General features: G+C 35.8%; 1 protein-coding gene across 13 annotated transcripts in view; it reads left to right on the plus strand.

The window, feature by feature from the left end:
- SCAPER (S-phase cyclin A associated protein in the ER) overlaps positions 1-21,541 on the plus strand; it is a 528,946-nt gene that overhangs the window by 118,071 nt on the left and 389,334 nt on the right. For 11 of the 13 annotated variants that reach the window (XM_032417309.1, XM_032417312.1, XM_032417306.1 and 8 more), the window contains 2 exons: positions 12,913-13,175; positions 17,027-17,260. In XM_032417309.1, coding sequence (XP_032273200.1) covers positions 12,913-13,175; positions 17,027-17,260 — 497 coding nt within the window. The remainder of the gene's footprint in view (positions 1-12,912; positions 13,176-17,026; positions 17,261-21,541) is intronic. The other 2 variants (XM_032417314.1, XM_032417315.1) reach the window with 1 other exon arrangement.

The raw sequence follows: 21,541 nt of genomic DNA on the forward strand, positions 1-21,541 counted from the left end.
AAACATTCTTGAGCAGAGTGGTCTTTAGCTTCCAAGTGTTTGAATTTCTGCCAAAGTTTTTCTTGTGATTGAGTTCCAGTTTTAAAGCATTGTGGTCTGAGAATATGCAGAGAATATTCTCAATCTTTTGGTATCGGTTGAGACCTGATTTGTGACCCAGTATGTGTTCTATTCTGGAGAAAGTTCCATGTGCACTCGAGAAGAATGAGTGTTCTGCTGTTTTAGGGTGGAATGTTCTGTAAGTATCTGTGAGGTCCATTGATCCAGTGTATCATTCAAAGCTCTTGTTTCTTTGTTGATTTTCTGCTTAGATGATCTGTCCATTGCTGAGAGTGGAGTATTGAGGTCTCCTATAATTAATGTATTGTTATCAATATGACTCTTTATTTTGGTTAACAGTTGGCTTATGTAGATGGCTGCTCCCATGTTGGGGGCATAGATATTTACAATTGTTAGATCTTCTTGTTGGATAGACCCTTTAAGAATGATATAGTGTCCTTCTGTGTCTCTAATTACAGACTTTAGTTTAAAATCTAATTTGTCTGATATAAGAATTGCTACCCCAGCTTTCTTTTGAGGTCTGCTGGCATGGAAGATGGATCTCCATCCCTTCACTTTCAGTCTGGATATATCTTTAGGTTCAAAATCAGTCTCTTGTAGGCAGCATATGGATGGGTCCTGTCTTTTTCCAATCTACAACCCTGTGTCGTTTTATGGGAGCATTTAGGCCATTTACGTTGAGTGTGATTATTGAAAGATATGAATTAATTGTCATCATATTGCCTGTGAAGACGTTGTTTTTATAGATTGTCCCTGTAAATTTCTGTTGTATATCACTCTTGGTGTCTTTCTCCTTTTATAGAAACCCCCCTTAATATTTCTTGCAGGGCCGGCTTAGTGGTCACATATTCTTTCAGTTTCTGCCGGTCGTGGAAGCTCTGCATCTCTCCATCCATTCTAAATGACAGCCTTGCTGGATAAAGTATTCTTGGCTGCATGTTCTTCTCATTTAGTACGCTGAATATGTCTTGCCAGGCCTTTCTGGTTTGCCAGGTCTCTGTGGATAGGTCTGACGTTATTCTGATGTTCCTCCCTCTGTACGTAAGGAATCTCTTCCCCCTAACTGCCCTTAAGATGGTTTCCTTGGTTCTAAGATTTGCGAGTTTTACTATTACATGCCGGGGTGTTGGCCTGTTTTCCTTGATCTTGGGAGGGGTCCTCTCTGCCTCTAGGATGCGAATGTGTGTTTCATTCCCCAGATTAGGGAAGTCTCAGCTACGATTTGTTCAAATATATTTTCTAGTCCTCTGTCTCTCTCCACTCCCTCCGGGATTCCAATAATTCTGACATTGGAACGCTTCATGGTGTCACTTATTTCTCTGATTCTGTTTCCATGGATTCTGTTTTTCCCTGGCCTTCTCTTTTTCCTTTTTATCGATTATATTGTCTTCCAGGTCGCTTATTCGTTCTTCTGCCTCAGTTACCCTAGCTGTTAGATTATCTAGATTGGATTGGATCTCATTGATAGCATTTTTAAGTTCTGCCAATTCAGCTTTCATTTCTGCCCTTAGAGACTCTATGTTGCCATTAATTGATTTCTCCATTCTAGCCATTGTCTTCACAATTGCTAGCTTGAATTCCATCTCCGACATCTTGGTTATATCTGCATCCATTTGTAAATCTGCAGCATAAGTCATAATCTCTGAGTCTTTTCTATTTTGGGGGCTCCTCCTCCTAGTCATTCTGTTGATGGGTGTTTGAGGGAATGTATAGAGTCCAAATTATTGACCAGAACCCAAGCCAGATGCACTTGTTTTCTTGGGATCTTAGGGTTGCTGGCCTCTTGTTTTCCCAGCCTGTCTTCTGCGGGAGGGGCCTGCTGCATTGTTACTCAGGCAACCCTGTTTGGGCGGAGTTGCCCTGCCCCCCTGTGGCGGGGGATGGGCTCAGCAGGAATCAGTTTTTGGGGCTTTTGTTCTCTGGCGGCTTTCCCTGGTGGTTTTCCGTGTCTCTTCCGTGAGTCAGAGCTGAAGAGACCATTTCCAACCCTCTGCCTCAGAGCAGAGAGACCACAGTGTGTTCTTCAGTGAGCTCTCCCTGCCACACTGTCTCCATTTCTGTTCGTGCCCCTATAAACTGCAGCGTCCTGGGTTGTGCGCCCCTCTGCAGCGCTCCCAGTTCTGACTCCAGGTCAGAGCACGTCTCTGCACTTTTTGCTTCTAAAACCTCCCCCTGCTCCCAGTTCGTCCCCGCAACCCCGCCGCTCTGGGTTCCGCCCCGGGGCTGCCCTAAAATCCTTTCCCCGCCACTTCCGGTCTGCGAGTCTGTGCTCTGTCCCCAGCACGCGAGGCTGTCGCTCACCCGCGGTGTAGGATCCCCACAGCCAGGCACCCTCCCGCTACTATTTATCCTCCGATACCTGCCCGCGGAATCACAGCTCCCTGATTCATACCTGGAAACCAACCGCCTGCGATATTCTGTTTGTAGAGATCCAGATCTTCTTATATCTCAGGCTGGTTTCGTGGGTGCTCAGAGTGGTCTGGTAGATATCCAGCTCAATTCCCGGGACCAGTTGAAATACGGTCCCCTACTTCTCCACCATCTTTCCTCCACCGCCTAATATGTTACTACAGTCTTTAGTTTAAAATCTAATTTGTCTCATAGGAGAATTGCTACCCCAGCTCTCTTTTGAGGACCATTGGCGTGATAGATGGTTTTCCATTCCCTCATTTTCAATTTGGAGGTATCTTTAGTTTCAAAATGAGTCTCTTGTAGACAGCTATGGAACAGTGGTGTCTTTTTATCCATTCTTCAACCCTGTGCCGTTTCATGAGAGCATTTAGGCCATTCTTGTTGAGAGTGACTGCTGAAAGATATTATTTTAGTGCCATTTTATTGCCTGTGAAGTCCCTATTTCTGTAGATTGTCTCTTTAAATTTCTGGGCTCTATTACTCTTGGATTCTTTCATTTTTTATAGAATCCCTGTTAATATTTCTTGCAGGGCCAGCTTGCTGGTCACATACTGTTTTAGTTTCTGCCTGTCCTGGAAGCTCCTTGTCTCTCCATCCATTCTTAATGACAGCCTTGCTGGATAAAGTATTTTTGGCTGCATGTTCTTCTCATTTAGTACCCAGAATATATCTTGCCAGCCTTTCCTGGCTTGCCAGGTCTCTGTGGACAGGTCTGACGTTATTCTAATGTTCCTCCCTTTGTACGTAAGAAATCTCTTCCTCTTAGCTTCTCTCAGGATAGTTTCCTTGGCTCTAAGATTTGCAAGCTTTGCTATTATGTCCCGGGGCGTTGGTCTGTTCTTACTGATCTTGGAGGGGTCCTGTCTGCCTATTGGACACGAATGCTTGTTTTCTTCCCCAGATTAGGGAAGCTCTCAGCTATGATTTGCTCAAACATACATTCTCGTCCTCTCCACCCCCTCAGGGATCCCATGAATTCTGATATTTGAACTTTTGATTTCTCTAAGTCTGTTCTCATGGGCTTCTAGGTGTTTATCCCAGTTATCCTCGGCTTCCTTCCTTTCTATCATCTTATTTTCTAGCTCACTAATTTGTTCTTCTGCCTCATTTATCCTGTCTGTTAGGGTATCTAGTTTGGACTGCATCTCACTCATAGCATTTTTAAGTTCTGTCTGATTAGATCTCATTTCTGCCCTTAGAGATTCTATATTGTTGCTAATATTTTCCTCAAGCCTAGATATCGGCTTCATACTTGGTACTCTGAAGTCTATCTCTGACATCTTGCTTATACCTATATCCATTAGGTCTGGTTCCTTTCTTTATTGGGAGTTCTTCCACCTAGTCATTCTGTTGAGGGGTGGTTGAGGTGTGCACGGTATTAACCACGACCCAAACAAGATGCACCCATTTTATGGAGATTCTAGGGTTGTCGACCTCTTGTTCTTCCAGCCTGTCTTCTGGGGGAGGTGCCTCCCCCACTGTTTCTCAGTCAACCCTGCATGGGCAGAGTGGAAACCAGTGTTTCCTGTGTGGGGGTGGAGCTGGGCTCAGTGGAAACCAGTTTTTTGAGCTTTTGTTCTCTTAGGGCCTTCAGAGTTTCTTCCGAGAGTCAGAGCAAAAATGGCCACACCCAAACCTCTGCCGGAGAGCCGAGAAACGCAGTCTGCTCTTCACTGAGCCCTCCAGGACACACAGTCTCCGTTTCTGTATGCGCTGCTGAAAACTTTAGCCTCCCTTGGCGGTCACGCCCACAGAAACTCTCCAGAGTTTGACCCCAGGGCCCGGGCGTTGTCTCTTCCTTTTGTGCTTCTAAAACTGGGAGCTGCTCCGAGTCGGTGCTTGCGCACCCGCAGCTCTTGGATCCTGTCTGAGCACTGCTCTAAAGCCCTTCCGTGGTCGTGGTCGCTACCACTCTTCAAGTTTTTGCCTGGTCCCCAGTGCAGGACCCTTTTGCACTCTGGTGTTATATCACTTACCAGGAGCCAGCTTATGGTGGCTCCCTCCCCCTTCTGCTTATCCTCCGATATCTGCCCACAGACTCCGCCCTTCCTACCTCGCCTCGCCTACCTCTGCTTGTAGAGATCCAGATATATATTATTAAATCTCATGCTGATTTCATGTGTGTTCAGAACGGTTCGGTAGATATCCTGCTAAATTCAGGGGGCCAGTTGAAACAGGGTCCCCTGTTGCTCCACCATCTTGCCTGTTTCCTCTTTATACATATTTAGAAGACAAATGTCCATTGACTGATGAACGGATAAGGAAGATGTGGTATATATATATACATATGCATATATATGTGTATATGTATATGTGTGTGTGTGTGTATATATATATATATTAGTGGAATATTACTCAGTGGAATATTACTCACCCAAAAAGAATTAAATCTTGCCATTTGCAATGACATAGTTGGAAGTATAGGGTATTATGCTAAGCTAAATAAGTCAGTCAGAGAAAGACAAATACCATGTGATTTCACTCATGTGGAATTTAAGAAAGAAAACAGATGAACATAGGGGAAGGGAAGGAAAAATAAAATAAGATGAAATCTGAGAGGGAGGCAAACCATAAGAGACTCTTAATGACTACAGGGCACAAACTGAAGGTTGCTGGAGGGGAGCTGGGTTGGGGGGTTGGGTAAATGGGTGATGGGCATTAAAGAGGGCACTTGATGTAATGAACACTGGGTGTTATATGCAAGTGATGAATCACTAAATTCTACCCCTGGCAACTAATACTACAGGATATGTTAACTAACTTGAATTTAAATAAAATCTTGAAAGAAAAAAAAGACTGATATATAACATGCTAAATTTTTGAAAGTTTAATATGGATGAAAATTGGTCACAGCTTGGATAGTGTATGATTTAAGGTATAATATTAATTTTGTTGTTTACCATAATTGTTATATTTAAAAAAAAAATTATTTTAAAGGCACATACTGAATATCTGCAGCAGAAATGGTAATGAAGTCTAGAATTTGCTTTAAAATCTTTCAGAAAAAGAGTAGGGAAGGGGAACTAGATGAAATAACAGTGGCAGAATGTTGATAATTATTAAGCTGGATGATTGGAACGTGGGGCTCATAATACTATTTTTTTCTGTATTGCATATATGAGAATCATCACAAAAGAAATTTAAACCTTTCCCCATAGAGATTTCCAGGTCTAGACCTTTGAAATAAAAGATTACATGTCTGTCTTATCTTTATTTTAAAATATATACAATACTATCACAGTTGTATTTTTAAAAATAGGATAGTGAGTTAACATTCCCATTTAGAGGGATATGCATTTTGTAAGTATTTTTTTTCCCCTTGAAATAAAATTCCTTCCCTTTAGTGATTCATTTGGTGGTATGGTCTTGATACCCCTAAAACATGTAGTTTTCAGCTGTGATTAAGTTTTCAGTTTTCCAGAAATAAGTTTCAGAAATCAGCCTACTTTTTCCTGTTAATTTTTTATACCACCTTTGTTAAAATACAATTCATATACCATATAATTCATCCATTTAAAATATACAATTAATCTATTGTTAGTATATTCACACGTATGTAGTACCATAATCTCAGTCAACATTTTCATCACCTCGAAAAGATACCTCTTGGCATTGAATTTTTGGATTTGACACTAAAAGCAAATGCAACAAAAGCAAAAAGCAAGCATGACTACTTCAAATTAAAGAGCTCTGTATAGCAAAGGAAACAAAAAAAATGAAGAGGTAACCTATAGAATGGGAGAAAATACTTGCAGATATCTGCAAAGTACTGTGATATATCTGATTGGGGTTAATATCCAGAATATATAAAGAACTCATACAACACTATATCAAAAAACAAGCAATATAATTTAAAAAATGGGCAGAGGATCTGAATAGACATTTTTCCAAAAATAGTATCCAACTGGCCTCAGGTACCTGAAAAGGTGCTCAACAACATAAGTCATTAGCAAAAGCAAATAAAAAACAAAATGAGATATCACCTCACATCTGTCAGAATGGTTGTCATCAAATAGACAAGAGATAACAAATGTTGGAGAGAATGTGGAGAAAAGAGAACCTTTGTACATTGTTGGTGGGAATGTAAATTGTTACAGCCACATAAACAGTATGGAGTTTCCTCAAAAAATTAAAATAGAACTGCCATATGATCCAGCAATCCCACCTCGGGGTATATATCCAAAAGAAATGAAAACACTACCTTGAAAAGATGCCTGTGCTTGTTCATAGCAAGATTGTTCATAGCAAGATTATTTACAATAGTCAAAACATAGAAACAATTTAAGTGCCCATTGATCCATGAGATAAAGAATATTTGGATAAAGAACGTGTGGTGTATATATATTTGAAAGTTGCTAAGAGAGTGAACTTAGACGTTCTTATCTCAAGACAAAATATTTGTAACTGGGTGAGGTGCTGGATATTAATTAAAATTATTTCAGTAATCATTTCTTGATATATACATATATCAAACAATATGTTGTACCTTAAACTAATATGATGTTATATGTCAATTATATCTCAGTGGAACTGGAAAGGAAAAAAAAGAAATCTCATACCCTTTACTTAACACCCTTCTAGCCATGGATTCCACCAGTATTTTTTACTATATTTTATTTAGCTATTCTGATAGGTATATTGTGATATCTCATTGTGGTTTTTAATTTGCATTTCTCTAATGGCTAGTGATGTTGAACATCTTTTGTGTACTTATTTGTCATTTGTATATACCCTTCAGTGTAATGTTTGTTCACTTCTTTTGCCCATTTTCTACTTGTATTGTTTGTAATATTACTGTTGAATTTTGAGCATTATTTCTATATTCTAGACATTAGTCCTTTGTTGGACTGTTGTTTATCTTTTCATTCTCTTGATAGAGTTTGTTGCAGGGGAAAATTTTCAATTTTGGTGAGGTCCATTAGGCCTTCTGTTTATGGATCATGCTTTTGGTGTCAAGTATAAGAACTCATTTGTCTAGCATGTTCGGAAGATATTTTTTGTTTTGTTTTTCCTAAGGTTTTATAGTTTTACATCTTAAATTAGTGACACATTTTGAGTCAATTTTTGGGTGAAGTGTGAGTTTTAGATGGAGGTTTACGTTTTGCCTATGGATGTCTTATTGCTCCACCACCATTTGTTAAATATTCTCTTTTGAAATTTTGTCAAAAATCAGTTGGGCATATTTGTGTGGATATATTTCTCGGTTTTGTATTCTATTTCATTGATCTGTGTTCTGTTGTTCCACCCGTACTGTACTGTCTTGATTACTCTTGCTCTGTGGTAAGCCTTATATTGAGTAGAGTAATTGCTTTTACTTTATTCTTCTCCTTAAAAATTGTTTTTAACTATTTTAGTATGTCTTCCTATATAAATTTTAGAATAAGCTTCTCTAATATCTAAAAAAATGTTGCTGGGATTTTGATAGAAATTATATTAGAGCTATTGATCATTTTAGAGAGAACCAACATTTTTACTATGCTGAATTTTCTAATCAGCATTTATTTTCTAATGAACATGGTATGTATTTCCATTTATTAGGTCTTTTTTTTTATCAGTCTTTTATAATTTTTAGGATACACATACTGTACCTTTTTTGTTAGATATATTACTAAATATTTCATTTTCTTCAGTGTAATTGTAAATTTTTAAAAAAGATTTTATTTATTTGAGAGAGAGAGAGAGAGAGCAAAAGTGGAGGGAAGGGGTAGAGGGAGAGGGAAAAGGGGACTGCCCAATGAGCAGGGAGCCAGATGCAGGGCTGGATCCCAGGACCCTGGGATCATGACCTGAGCCGGAGAAGATGCTTAACTGAGTGAGCCACCTAGGCACCCCAGTGTAATTGTAAATTGTTTTTAATTTCAGTTTCCACATGTTCACTGTTAGTATATACAAATGCAATGGATTTGTGCATGGACCTATATCCTACAACTTTACTGAATTTATGAATAATTCTGGATATTTTATGTGTATTCCCTGGGGTTTTCTGTGTAGACAATCATATCATCTGAAATTAGGGACAGTTTTATTTCTTCCTTTGCTTTATTTTTTTTTCTTTAAGATTTTATTTATTCATTTGAGAGAGAGAGAGAGCATGAGCGGGGCTAGGGGCAGAGGGAGAGGGAGGAGAAGCAAACTTCCGCTGAGCAGGGAGCCTGGTCTGGGCTCAACACCAGTACCCTGAGATCATGACCTGAGACAAGGCAGATACATTAGGACTGAGCCACCCAGGTGCCCCTAGCTGTAGGCTTTTTGTAGATACTTTTTATCAAGTTGAGTAAGTTCCCCTATATTATAGTTTAATGAGTTTTTCTCTTGAATGGGTATTAGAGTTTGTGAAATACTTTTTCTTTATCAGTTAATAAGATCATATGATTTTCCTTGTTTAGTCTGTTGACAATCGTGGATTGCATTGAATTTTTTGAATGTTGAACCAGGTTTGCATACCTGAAATTAATTCCACTTGGTCATGGTTTGTAATTCTTTTTATACATTGCTAGATTTGATATGCTGATATTTTGTTGATGATTTTTACATTTAAGTTCATGAGAAATATTGTTATTTAGTTTTATTTTTATGTACTGTCTTTATGTGTTTTTGTATCAAGGTAAAACTAGGCTTATAACTTGAGGAGTATTCTCTCCTCTTCAATTTTCTGGAATACTTTGTGTAAAATTAGTGTTAATCCTTTTAAAAGTGTTTTGTAGAAATTGCCAGAGAAACTGTCTGGGGCTGGAGATTTTTTGGGGGGAGCTTTTAAAGTACAAATTCAGTGTCTATAATAATTATGAGACTATTCAGATAGTCTGTTTCATCTTGGTTGAGTTTTGGTAGTTTGTATTTACTGCAGAATTGGTCCATAGAAGTTTATTTTATAGAATGAATATGGTCTATCATCCTGAATGTTTTGTATATATTTGAAAAAAATTTTTTTTACTGTTGTTGAGTAGACTGTTCTGTATATGCTGTTTTTTCAAGTTGGTTGATTGTATGTTCAATTCTATATACTTGCTGATTTTATATCTAGTTCTGTCAATTCCTGGGAGTGAGTTAGAAATCCCCAGATATAACTGTATTCTTCTCTTTTTCCTTTTAGCCTTATCAATTTTTTCTCTGTGTATCTTGAGTTTCTGTTTGGTATATACGAATTTAGGGATGTATATCTTCATTGTGGAATGCTTTTATCATTATATACTGTATCTTTATTTCTTTAGTGGTTTTCTTTGCTCTGAAGTCTACTATATCTGATATTAATATAACTACTCCTTTCCTTATTAATGTTTGCATGGTGCATCTTTTTCTATACTTTCACTTTGAATTTACCTATGACCTTGTATTTAAGTGAATTTCTTGTAGATAACATATAACTCAATTGTATTTTTAAATATACTGTGCTAGTCTTTATCATTTGGTATATTTAGACCTTTTATAATTAAGGGTAATTATTGGTATGTTAGGGTAGGATATAGGCATGTGATTTTATTATTTTTCTGTTTTCTTTGTTTCTTTTTCTACTGTTTCCCTTTTTTTGCTTTCTTATGGGTAACTTGGCCATTTTTTTATGATTCCATGTTGACATATTTATAGTGTTTTGGAGTATATTTTATTGTACAGTTTTTTTTATAGTTGTTGCCTTAGGTATTACATTGTACATATGTTAAGTTATCATACTCTACTGGCTTTGATGTTTACCACCATGAGTGAAATGTAGAAACCTTCTAATTGTTTCCCTTTATTCTCGCTACTTCTATATGTAATTGTCTTAATTATATTGTTTCCTACATCAAATGGTGTTTTAATTTTTTGTTTTACTTTCAAACATGATTCAAGAAAATGAGAATAGTTTATTCTGTTTATCTCCATTTTTACTCATTTCAGTATTCCCTGTTTGATTTGTTTTAAACTGTCTTCTCTTACTCATTTTTCTTTAGGGAGCTTCCTTTAGCCATTCTTCAATGGCAGGTTTACCATTGATATGTTCTTTCAGTTTTTCCTTCATCTGAGAATGCCTTTATTTACTCTTCATTCCTGAGGGATATTTTCACTGGATATAGAATTTGCAATTGACATTCTTTCAGTCCCTGAAAAATGTATCACTTCCTCCTAGCCAGCAATATTTCATATGAGAAATTTGCTGTCATTAGAGTTTATGTTGCTCTATGGATATTTTTCCCTGTGGCTGCTTTCAATAATTTTTTCTTTCAATGGTTTAATTATGATGTGTCTTAGCCTGGGTTTGGGGGGACATATTTCCTAATTTCTTGAATCTGTAGTTTTATGTCTTTCATTAAGTTTGGCTCGTTTTCAGCCATTCTTTCTTCAAATACTTCTTTAGTTCTACACTCTCTCTCCTCTCCTTCTGGGACTCTGATGACACACGTTACCTCTTTTATTATTGGCCCACATGTCCCTGAAACTCTGTTCTTGTTCCCAGTGACACTTTCCCAGCAAAATTGGGGCACCACCTTTTACCATCTCCTTGGCTCCTCCTGGTGGTATATGCTCATCTCTTCTTTGGGTCCACCTGAGCTAGGGAGGGGCAAAGTGAAAGGAGGACAACTCACGCCATCTTGTTGCTGTAGAGTGAGGTGGAATCTTAGCTCCCTGCTTGGCCCTGTTGATATCATGGCAAGGGGCAGGGAGATCCAAGTGCCAAGTAAATCTGCCCTCCACCACTTCATTTTGTTGTATTAATGTTGGTCGGGTGGAAACTCAGCTTTCTACAGAGATCTGCTGATACTGGTGGAGGGGGGAACAGAATGTTGACTAGTCCCTATTTTACACTCTGCCTTTGATGCTGAATGGAAGTGGAGGCTTTGCTCACCATTGGGCCCTGCTGACCCTGGGGGTAGGGAGGACCACTTTCTAGCAGTTCTGACTTCTACTGCCTCATTCAGTCTCATTTCTGCTCAGTGGGTTATGGAGGTTCATCTTCCCACTGGGCACACTGACAGTAAGAGTGTGCAAAAGTGGAGTGATGAACAACTCCAGTTCCTGCTGTCTTATTTAGTTCTGTCAATGCCAGTTGGAGGTGGAAGTTCAACTCACCATTCAACTTCGCTGACATTACTTTGGTGGGGGAATTGGACCACTATCTGCTTCTGCTAGTTGGCAATGGAACTTCAGGTCCCCGCTTACCCTATTGAGACCATAGGCACAGGATTTCCACGGATCTTCGGCTGGAATAGAGTGAATATCTTCAAAAAGATTTTCTGTTTTGTTAGGCTCTTCTTTTCCCTGTCATTTGGCTTGGCAAAACAGGTTTTGCTCATGCTTAGTTTGTTTATGCCTGTTGGTCCTTCAGGGTTGGAGGCTTGTATGGCGTCCTGTCTGGAGTATAATAAGGAAACCTAGAGAACTCACTGCTGTGCTGCTTTTTAAGTCTCAGGGTCTCTTGGCAGTCCTCGTACTTCTTTCTGTCTCTTAAAATCTTCCTAAGTTTATTTTACATGTTTTGTCCAAGGCTTTCTCTCATAAGGAGGAGGACCTGGAGATGAAGGTGGGCTATTCCATCTTGGCCAGAACTGGAAGTCTTTGTATTAATTTTGAAAGAGTACAATTAGCCTATAAAATTTAAAAATCGTAGCTATATACATCACTGTAAACATATATACCTCAGGCTGTGACATTTTGAAACACTTCAGTGGAAGAGTCTTATTTATTTTAGGCTATTTTGCTGTGTGAACTTTGGACGCAGGTCCTCAATTTCCTTGTATATGTGGTGAAATATTGGATTAGATCCTCTAGGATTCCTTCAATGCCTTCAATTAATAGTCTATAGTCTTAATAGTTTTTTTAAGCCAAATGTATGTCATTAGTACATTAGGATAGAGGAAAAAATCTTGGACTTTGGAGGTAGGCCTATGTTTGGATTTTGAAAGATAGAGAGGCAGTTTTTATGTAACCAATGGGACATGGACACCAGAACCAATTTGTCTGGACTTGCATCTTGGCTTTACCTTTTCTGGGTGTGCAACCTTGGGAAATTACTCAATCTCTCTTTGTCTCATTTTTCTGAATGACAAATGGAGTAAATGAAATGACAAATGATAGATTTTATCAATGATAAATTTGGGATGATAGTTCTGGTATTACAGGGTTGTTGTGAAGATTAGGAGTTATTCTGTGTAAAACACTTGGAACGGTGTTAGCATATAGTATACACTGTATAAATGTTTATTATTACTTTCTGACTCTGTGGCCTTATATCAGTCTTAATCTGAATCTCAGTTTTGTCATTTGTAAAATAGGGAAATATTTGTGTAGTTGTATTAGATATTACACATGAACATACACACATTATGCTTTGCACAATAATTAGTGTCATGTTTGTATATTAGTTACATTTAATGGGAATTAGATTGGAAAATATTTCTATTTTATAGATTTTTGAAAATGTCATCTAAAGAAATCTTGATTTATTTCCTTCCCTCAACTGCATAGAACGGAAAGATGCTGAAGGATGGGAGACTGTTCAAAGAGGAAGGCCTGTTCGTTCACGATCAACAGCAGTGATGACAAAAGTTTCAGTAGCAACAGAAACATTAAGGTCAAAGGATGACAGTGATAAAGAAAATATACATCTTTTACCTGATGAAAGCATACGGAAAAGTGAATTTCCTGGAGATGGACCTTCTAATACTATAGAATCTCGGTCCAAAGACTTCTTACACTCTTGTGACCATCCTCTTGCTGAAAGAACCCAGGTAGTACATTCTGAAAATCCTTTTACTGCCTTTTTATAAAAGATATGTCTATGCTGGAATGTCTTATTTTCCTACTTAACATTTTATTGTGAAATATTTCAGATCTCAAGAAAAGTTACATGAATGAACAATGAACCCTCCTATACCTTTTACCTAGATTCACAGATTAACATTTGCCTCATTTTTTTCTTTTCTCTCTATATCGATATATCAAAAACACATATTGTATGCTAAACATTTGAGAGTAATATGCAAACATCATAACCATTCACTTAAATAATCTCCAAGGAATAAAGAAACTCTTACTTAACCATTTTAATTGTAAAATTCAGGGAATTTAGCATCTATGTAGTGTTTTCACTTAATTTATAATTCATATTCATGTCCCAGTAATTTCCTTATAGAATTTTTTCCCTGAGCCAGGTTCCAATCTAGAATCACACATTGTATTTAGCTTTTTTTTTTTAAAACATCTTTCACCTGGGACAGATTTTCAGTTTATTTTTGTCTTTCACTGTTAATGTTTTTGAAGAATACTTTGCATTTCTTATTTTGTAGAATGTTTTTCAGTTCATTATCCAAGTTAGCTTATGTATTTTTTTTTAAAGATTTTATTTATTTGAGAGAGAGAATGAGAGAGAGAGAGAGCACATGAGAGGGGGGAGGGTCAGAGGGAGAAGCAACTCCCTGCTGAGCAGGGAGCCTGATGCGGGACTCGATCCTGGGACTCCAGGATCATGACCTGAGCCGAAGGCAGTCACTTAACCAACTGAGCCACCCAGGCACCCTAGCTTATGTATTTTTGACAGAAATAAAGTGATTGCCCTTAGAGGGCATTTAGAAGCATAGGATATTAGTTTGCCCAAGTTTGTTGATTACTTGTTTTAAGTGGTATCCTACTGCTTCATTTGGAGTGTTATTAAAAATGATGATGAAAGAAAGGATCTTTTGGACTTGCTCTCCTTTTATGTCCTGCAATTCAAGTGTAGAGTAATTTCCTAATATTTAATACAGTTCTTTAAAGCTGATATTCTAGGTATTTCTGCTATTAGTCCATTTGAAATTTATTTTACTTACTTGATGAATGAATTTTTCAGGTATTTGTTTACATAAAGATTCATGTTCAACTAGTATAATTTTATGTAAAATGAAATATAAGAGATATTCTTTGATATGACAAGTATAAAAATTGAAAAATAGTTATAGTTTTCAGTTTAGAATAGTATCTGCTTTTTAAAGTGTTCTCTCTTTACCTCTAGGATATTTATTTTTATTGGAAACTGTACTCAACTTCCATGTTTTTCTTCTTAATAATGATAATGGCTCTTAACTGTACATTGTTCCTGATGTTCTGTAACTCTTTAATGTATATATGCCTATGTGAGATTGGAAGTTCCTTGTGAACAGTGTCTTATGTTGCCTTTTAATTTCCCACATTATGGGGCACCTGGGTAGCTCATTCATTAAACGTCTGCCTTGAGCTCAGGTCATGATCCCAGGGTCCTGGGATGGAGCCCTGCATCGGGCTCCCTGCTAAGCAGGAAGCCTGCTTCTCCCTCTCCCACTCCCCCTGCTTGTGTTCCCTCTCTTGCTGTCTCTCTCTCTCTGTCAAATAAAATAAATAAAATCTTAAAAAAAATAATTTCCCACATTATGGAGCAAGTCCTAAACACATAGGAAATAATCAGTACTTTTGTTGGATATACCTTTAAGAAACCTTTTAATGTTAAACTTGATGAAGAAATCTCTCTCTCTTTTTTAAAATTGGTTTTCTTTTTTTTTTTTTAGTTTATTTTATTTATTAGAGTGAGCCTGTGCACGTGGGGGGGAGGGACACAGGGAGAAGGAGAGACCCTCAGGCAGACTCCCCGCTGAGCACAGAGGGCTTGATCTCATGATCCTGAGATCATGACCTGAACTGAGATCATGACCTGAACCGAGATCAAGAGTCAGACACTTAACCCTCTGAACCACCCAGGTGCCCCAAGAAATCTTTTTATATCACTTAGCATATAGTTCAGCTTTGTTCATCCTCATTTTTATGGCCTCTACTTGGGACTGCATCTTGGTAATAGCATTTTTAATTTTGGCCTGACTAGATTTTAGTTCTTTTATCTCTATGGTAAGGGATTCTCTAGTGTATTCTATGCTTTCTTCAAGCCCAGCCAGTATCTTTATAATTGTTGTTTTAAATTCTACTTCAGACATCTTACTTATGTCTGTATCGATTAAATCTCTGGCAATGAGTACTACCTCCTGTTCTTTCTTTTTGTGTGAATTTTTCCATCTTGTCATTTTGTCCAGTAAAGAAAAGAAAGAAAGAGGAAAACCAGTAATAACAACAAAGACAACAGAAAAAAAATCACTTTTTGCTAACGTATATTTTAGCTATAAAATTTAACAATATAATAATTATACTGGTTTTGTGTAATGAATAAATTTACATGATTTGGGATTTTAGGGATAATCCATACATACAGCTTTTGAGTAATTAAAGTATTGCTAAAATATTTCAATGTAAAAAGTTCATTGCTATTGGTGTCCAAGCTAATTGATAACATTTGTTTTTTCCACTGTCATTCTAAAAATGGAATTAGCATATTTATATATTTTATCAACATTACTTTATAGTTTAACTTTGGTTTTGTTGTATAAATGATATTGATTTTTTAACAAACAGGGTTGACTATATTGTAAACATCAGTAACGTTAATATAAATATTGCCAAGAAGATTATAAACTATGGTGACTAATGTATAGATAATGTTGATAGTAATATAAACAATGTGATACAACTTAAATAATACTTACACTAAAATCAACACTTTGAGACACTTTTAAGTTTTGACCAATAGTAGGATTTTTAAAGTAGTTTATAAGACTTGACAAAGTTTAATATTTATATAAATAATCAATCAAAATGGGAGTTTTATAGCCACTGCAATGTTTATCTAATGTTATTTAAATAGTGTTGTGAGTGGATTTTAAATTCATAATTTTAGATTTTAGTTCTACTTGGAGCTCATTACTCTGAATATAATTGGAAAACACAGCAGCGTTCTTTCTGTACTCTGTTATGTGAAAATAAAAACTTGTTTCTATTTACTAAATTGGAAAGGTAAAAAAAATGGGTATGTATTTGGCCTAAGACAATATTTTGTTTGACTTAGTTTTCCTATCTCTGTTAGTTATGTGTTAAATATTCCTAAAGGGTAATGGGGAGGATATGGAAATCTAGATAGGAGTTACATAATGGATGAGACTTCATGCTCAGGTATACTATACTTTTTATGGTATATTTCTCTTTTAGATCTGAGAATTGGTATTGTGTACCATGTGGTTTTACATGAAAGATACTTTAAGGTTTGTTAATGTTATTTAAAGAGAGCAAGTGTCGTGTTTTGAATAAAATGCCCTCAAAGTGTATATTTTGGTGAAAAGTGCCTTCATTTGATAATAGACAGACAACTTTTGGAAAAACCATGTAAATACCTTTAGTTATTTGAATATAAGACAAAGTATTATACTTGTGACTAGAATTTCTTTTGTGAGCTATATGAAATAAAGAATCAGCCTACTAAAATAAAATGTAATTATAATATAGCTTTATTTCATAAAGCATTTCAGACAGTGCCCTATGCATAGTAGGTGTGCAAATAAAATTTGTTGCTGCTTAATGTTTCTTTTTCTTTTTTTAAACTTGAAACATAAAAAAGGACGAATGAGTTGTCTGTCAGCCAGTAAACTACTGTTTTAGTTGATAGGTTTAGTATAATCAGTTTTTCTAGAATGGAGTAGTTTGTGAGTATTTTTTATTATCTCTGATTCATTCTGTAAATGTGTTTTGTTAGTTCACAGTGAGTACATTGGATGATGTCAAGAACTCTGGCAGTAGTACTTTACAAGACAGTTCTGTGCGAACTTCTGAAATACCTGCTGTTCACATTGATACGGAGTGTGTTTCAATTACTCAGCAAGCTGACATACCTCCTTTGCAAGCAAATGACATGTTTTCAGCAGAGAAAGCAGGGATAGAAAGTGAAATGGACCCTTCAGATATTTCAAATGTGAGTGCTGCTAACTTGGTAAGAACAACTTATCAGAATTCTGAGTAAATACATTAAAAGGGCATAAACCCTAATAATAAAAATAAATTGTGTTGTGTATTATTTTATACTTTATAAAGCATTTTATATGTGTTATTTCATTTTAACATTTTATTCTTATAGCAAGCTTTTGATATAGTTAAGATTCTATTTGTTTTGTAGAGGAAGAAAATGAGACTGTCCAAGTTAAATAACTATTGCTAAAATCATTCATTTTGTGATTTGATCAAATGTTCTTTAGTCTGGCATTAAGAAACTAAACCAGTAATAATAAAGTCTTCCATGCAGCATCTAGCACTCTGATGGATGGGAAATGCTGCCTACTGGACTTTTAAAAATTCTCTTGTTAGTACTTTAAATAGCCTCTATCATTTGCTTCTCTTTAAGATGAAATTTATTCACCATTCCCATTGCAGAACCTTTAAAAATGCATTGATTTGGAATTATAGGTTTATGTTTTTGGATGACTGCTTATTTGTCCTCATGTCTTTTTGTTTCCCACTTTAGTATTAAGATACTTGACCTGAGGATAATCCAGAATGGGTCATTCTAATTTAAAAGTAACTTTCAAAAGAAGTAGGCACATATAAACATTTGTTGAGAAAAATTACTCAAATTTTATTTTTTAAATGGCTACTGTATACTATAGTTTTCTTCAAAACTTAATGCCTCATCATGCTGAAAGATGCTATCAACAGATGGTATTAGACCAAATTTTACATTTCATAAACATAATAACATTAGATATAGATGAAACTTGATAAGGGTTAAGGGAAAAATAAAGGTTATAGTAATAAGAAAAACATTTAAATTTTTAAAATAAGGAATAAAGAGCAAATTGTATTTTAACTTGGCTCTTTTAGTGTGACTGTTTTTAAAAGTTTGAATATAATTATGGTCATGTAAATACTAAACTTAATGTATGGGATAGAAATTGATCATTTTTATATTTTTATTTTCATAGCTAGATATCATATTAAATTATTTATTTTGTGGGGGCGCCTGTGTGGCTCAGTTGGTTAAGTGACTGCCTTCGGCTCAGGTCATGATCCTGGAGTCCCAGGATCGAGTCCCGCATCGGGCTCCCTGCTCAGCAGGGAGTCTGCTTCTCCCTCTGACCCTCCCCCTCTCATGCTTTCTCTCTCTCTCATTCTCTCTCTCAAATAAATAAAATCTTTAAAAAAAAAAATGTTTATTTTGTGAATTGATTCTGTGAGAATCAAATTTCAAAAGAGGAAAAAGATCCTATACTTAAATAAGCATTAAATAAGTATTTAAAAATTCTTCTTTCATCCATTTTATTTTGATCACATATGTAAATAAATCTTGTGGTAGAATATTAAAAACTCTTGGTTATTTTAAGGATCAGATTTACATACTTTACATACTCTGCTTTAAATATGAATGTTAATACATTCTTAGAGCTAGAGGAATTTTAACTAAACTAAGATTTTAAAAAATTTTGTTTTTGGATTTGCCTTGGCAGAGATAAGTCTTTGGCTTGCTCTAGATATGTACCTCTTTGTTTAGGTTCTCAGTGGGGGATTATAGAGAATTGCTGCAGTGATGAGAGAACTGTTTTCTTTTCTTTCTTAATACAGTATCGTCATGTAGCTGGTTAAAGGTAAAAATTCTGCAGTTCTCTTATTTAACAGAAATTTTGGTAAAAAAATGACTGTTAGAACCTTTCTATTTAAGGTCAAGTTTTGCCACTATTGTAAAAATGTGCTAATATAAAACCTAGATACAGTGGATCTATGTTTTTAGATTTACTAAAATTTCAAATTTTAATGAAAATTTGGAAATTAAAAAAAATTATATATGTAGATATTTATTTGAATTTCACAGTGTGAAAATACTAAAAGTTGTATATGGATTATTGAATCATTATTTCATCCATAAGCTCTACTACTACATTAAAATCTTTTCAGGTCTTCAGAGACTAAATAGAAATGTACTCTGGGGAAGATAAAATTGGGAGAGCAAATAGGCTCACATGAGAACTTACTTTCTGCAAAGTTATATATATTCAACTTTAATATTTGGATTTTTAAATTGTTCTTAAGTTGTAAGGTCTTTGTTGCACATTAACAGCAGTCAGTTTGTTAATATTCTAGGGTTTATAGAGAAAAAGCTTATAATGCAAAGAATTAGTCTCTCATCTAAACTCCCTCCCCCTGTTCTATTCCCCAGGGGCAATCTTTTGGGTTTTGGTGGGGCAGATTATCAAGAGGGGAGGTGGAAGGGGGGTAGGAAAGGGAAAGCATTAATAAAGATACCAGTGCCCAGCTCCACTCCAGACCAATTCAGTTATAAGTTGGGGCTCAAGCAGTTGCATATTTTGATACCTCTATTGAGATATAATTGATTTTCAGTAAACTTCAGGTATCTAAAATATATAAATTGTTAAAATTTTGATGTGTTTATACCTATAAAAACATCACTACAATCAAGATAATGAACATAATGATTTCCTCCAAAAGTTTTCAGATTTCCCTTAGTAATCCCTCCTTTCTCTCCTTCTTGGTATTTCCTTCCCAGGTCATCACTGTTCTGCTCTCATTATATATTGATTGGCATTTTCAGAACTTTATGTAAATGGAGTAGTATAATCTTTTGTTTGGCTTCTTTTACTCAGCGTAATTATTTTGAGGTTTATCCATGTAGTTGTGTGTACTAATAGTTCATTCTTTTACTGTCTTTAGGAGTATTCTGCTGTAGGCATGTAACACAGTACATTCATCCACACAGAATGTTCATGCATTCAGTTGTGGACAGATGTTTGAGTCATTTCCAGTTTCTCTATTATGAATAATGGCACCATGAATGTTTGTCTTTGTTTTGAACATATGTTTTCATTTCTTCTACAAAGATACCTAGAGGTCAGTTTTGTTGAGAGTATTGTTCAGGTCTCTTAGATCCATGCTTTTTCAATACATGTTCTATCAGTTGAGAAACGGGTATTGAAATCTCTGAATATAACTGTGAAACTGTTTCTTTTTTTTAATACAACTTTATTGAGATAAAATGTACATAACATACAATTTACCCATTTAAATTTTACAATTTGATATTTTTCAGTATGTTCACAGAGTTGTGCAACAATCACCATGATCAGTTTTAGGACACTTTCATCACTACAAAAAGAAACCCAGTACCCATTAGCAGTCACTCCCTTTCAACCCTAGATAACCACAGATCTGCTTTCTGTCTCTGTATATTTGTCTGTTCTGAACATTTCATTGAAATGGAATATAATATGTGGTCTTTTGTGACTGGCCCTTCACTGGGCATGGTGTTTTCAAGGTTCATTGATGTTTTAGCCTTCATTCCTTTTTGTGGCCAAATAATACTCCATTATATGGATATGCCACATGTTATCCATTTATCAGTTGAAGGACATTTGGGCTGTCTCCTTTTTTTGGCTGTTATAAATTATGCTGCTTTAAATGTTTGTATATATGTTTTTGGTGGATATATGGTTTCATTTCTTCGGGGTAAATACCTAGGAGTAGAATTGTTGGGTCATATGGTAACTTTACGTTTCACCTTTTTGAGGAATTATCAGACTGTTTTCCAAACTGGCAGCACCTTTTTACATCCCCCTTAAGTTTATTTACTTTTGCAGTTCGATCCATTTCTGCTTCATGTATTTTGAATCTCTGTTATTAAGTCCATAAATAGTTAGGTGTGTTTTGTCTTTTTGATGAATTAACCCTTTTATCATTATGAAATGATCTTTCTTATCCCTCCTGATATTTTTGCTGTGAAATCTGTGTCTGATATTAATACTTCAGTTTTCTTTTGATTAGTGTTAGCATTGTAGCACTTTCACTTGTAATCTGTTTATATTCTGATATTTCAGTTGAGTTTCTTTTGGGCAGCATATGTTTGGATCTTGCTTTTTATCCCATTTGACAATCTCTATTAATTGAGGCATTTAGACTATTCCAGTCTAAACTATTGATTATTGATATGGTTCCTTTAAATATACCATCTTACAATTTGTTTTCTCTTTGACTCATCTGTTCTTCACCCCCTTTTTCTTCTCTTTCTCCCTTCTTTTGGATTAATTATGTTTAATAATTCCATTTTATCTCCTTTGTTGGCTTATTAGTCATAACTCTTTGTTATTTCAGTGTTTACTGTAGAGTTTCTAGTATACATTTTTAGCTTATCATATGGATTTATTAGTTAATGATTTGGACGCATATTATTTGTATTTTTTCTAATGCATATTTTTAAGTTAGATCTCTATGT

The sequence above is a fragment of the Phoca vitulina genome, unplaced genomic scaffold (assembly GCF_004348235.1).
Source record: "Phoca vitulina isolate PV1807 unplaced genomic scaffold, GSC_HSeal_1.0 scaffold20, whole genome shotgun sequence".
In the NCBI taxonomy this organism is placed as follows: domain Eukaryota; kingdom Metazoa; phylum Chordata; class Mammalia; order Carnivora; family Phocidae; genus Phoca; species Phoca vitulina.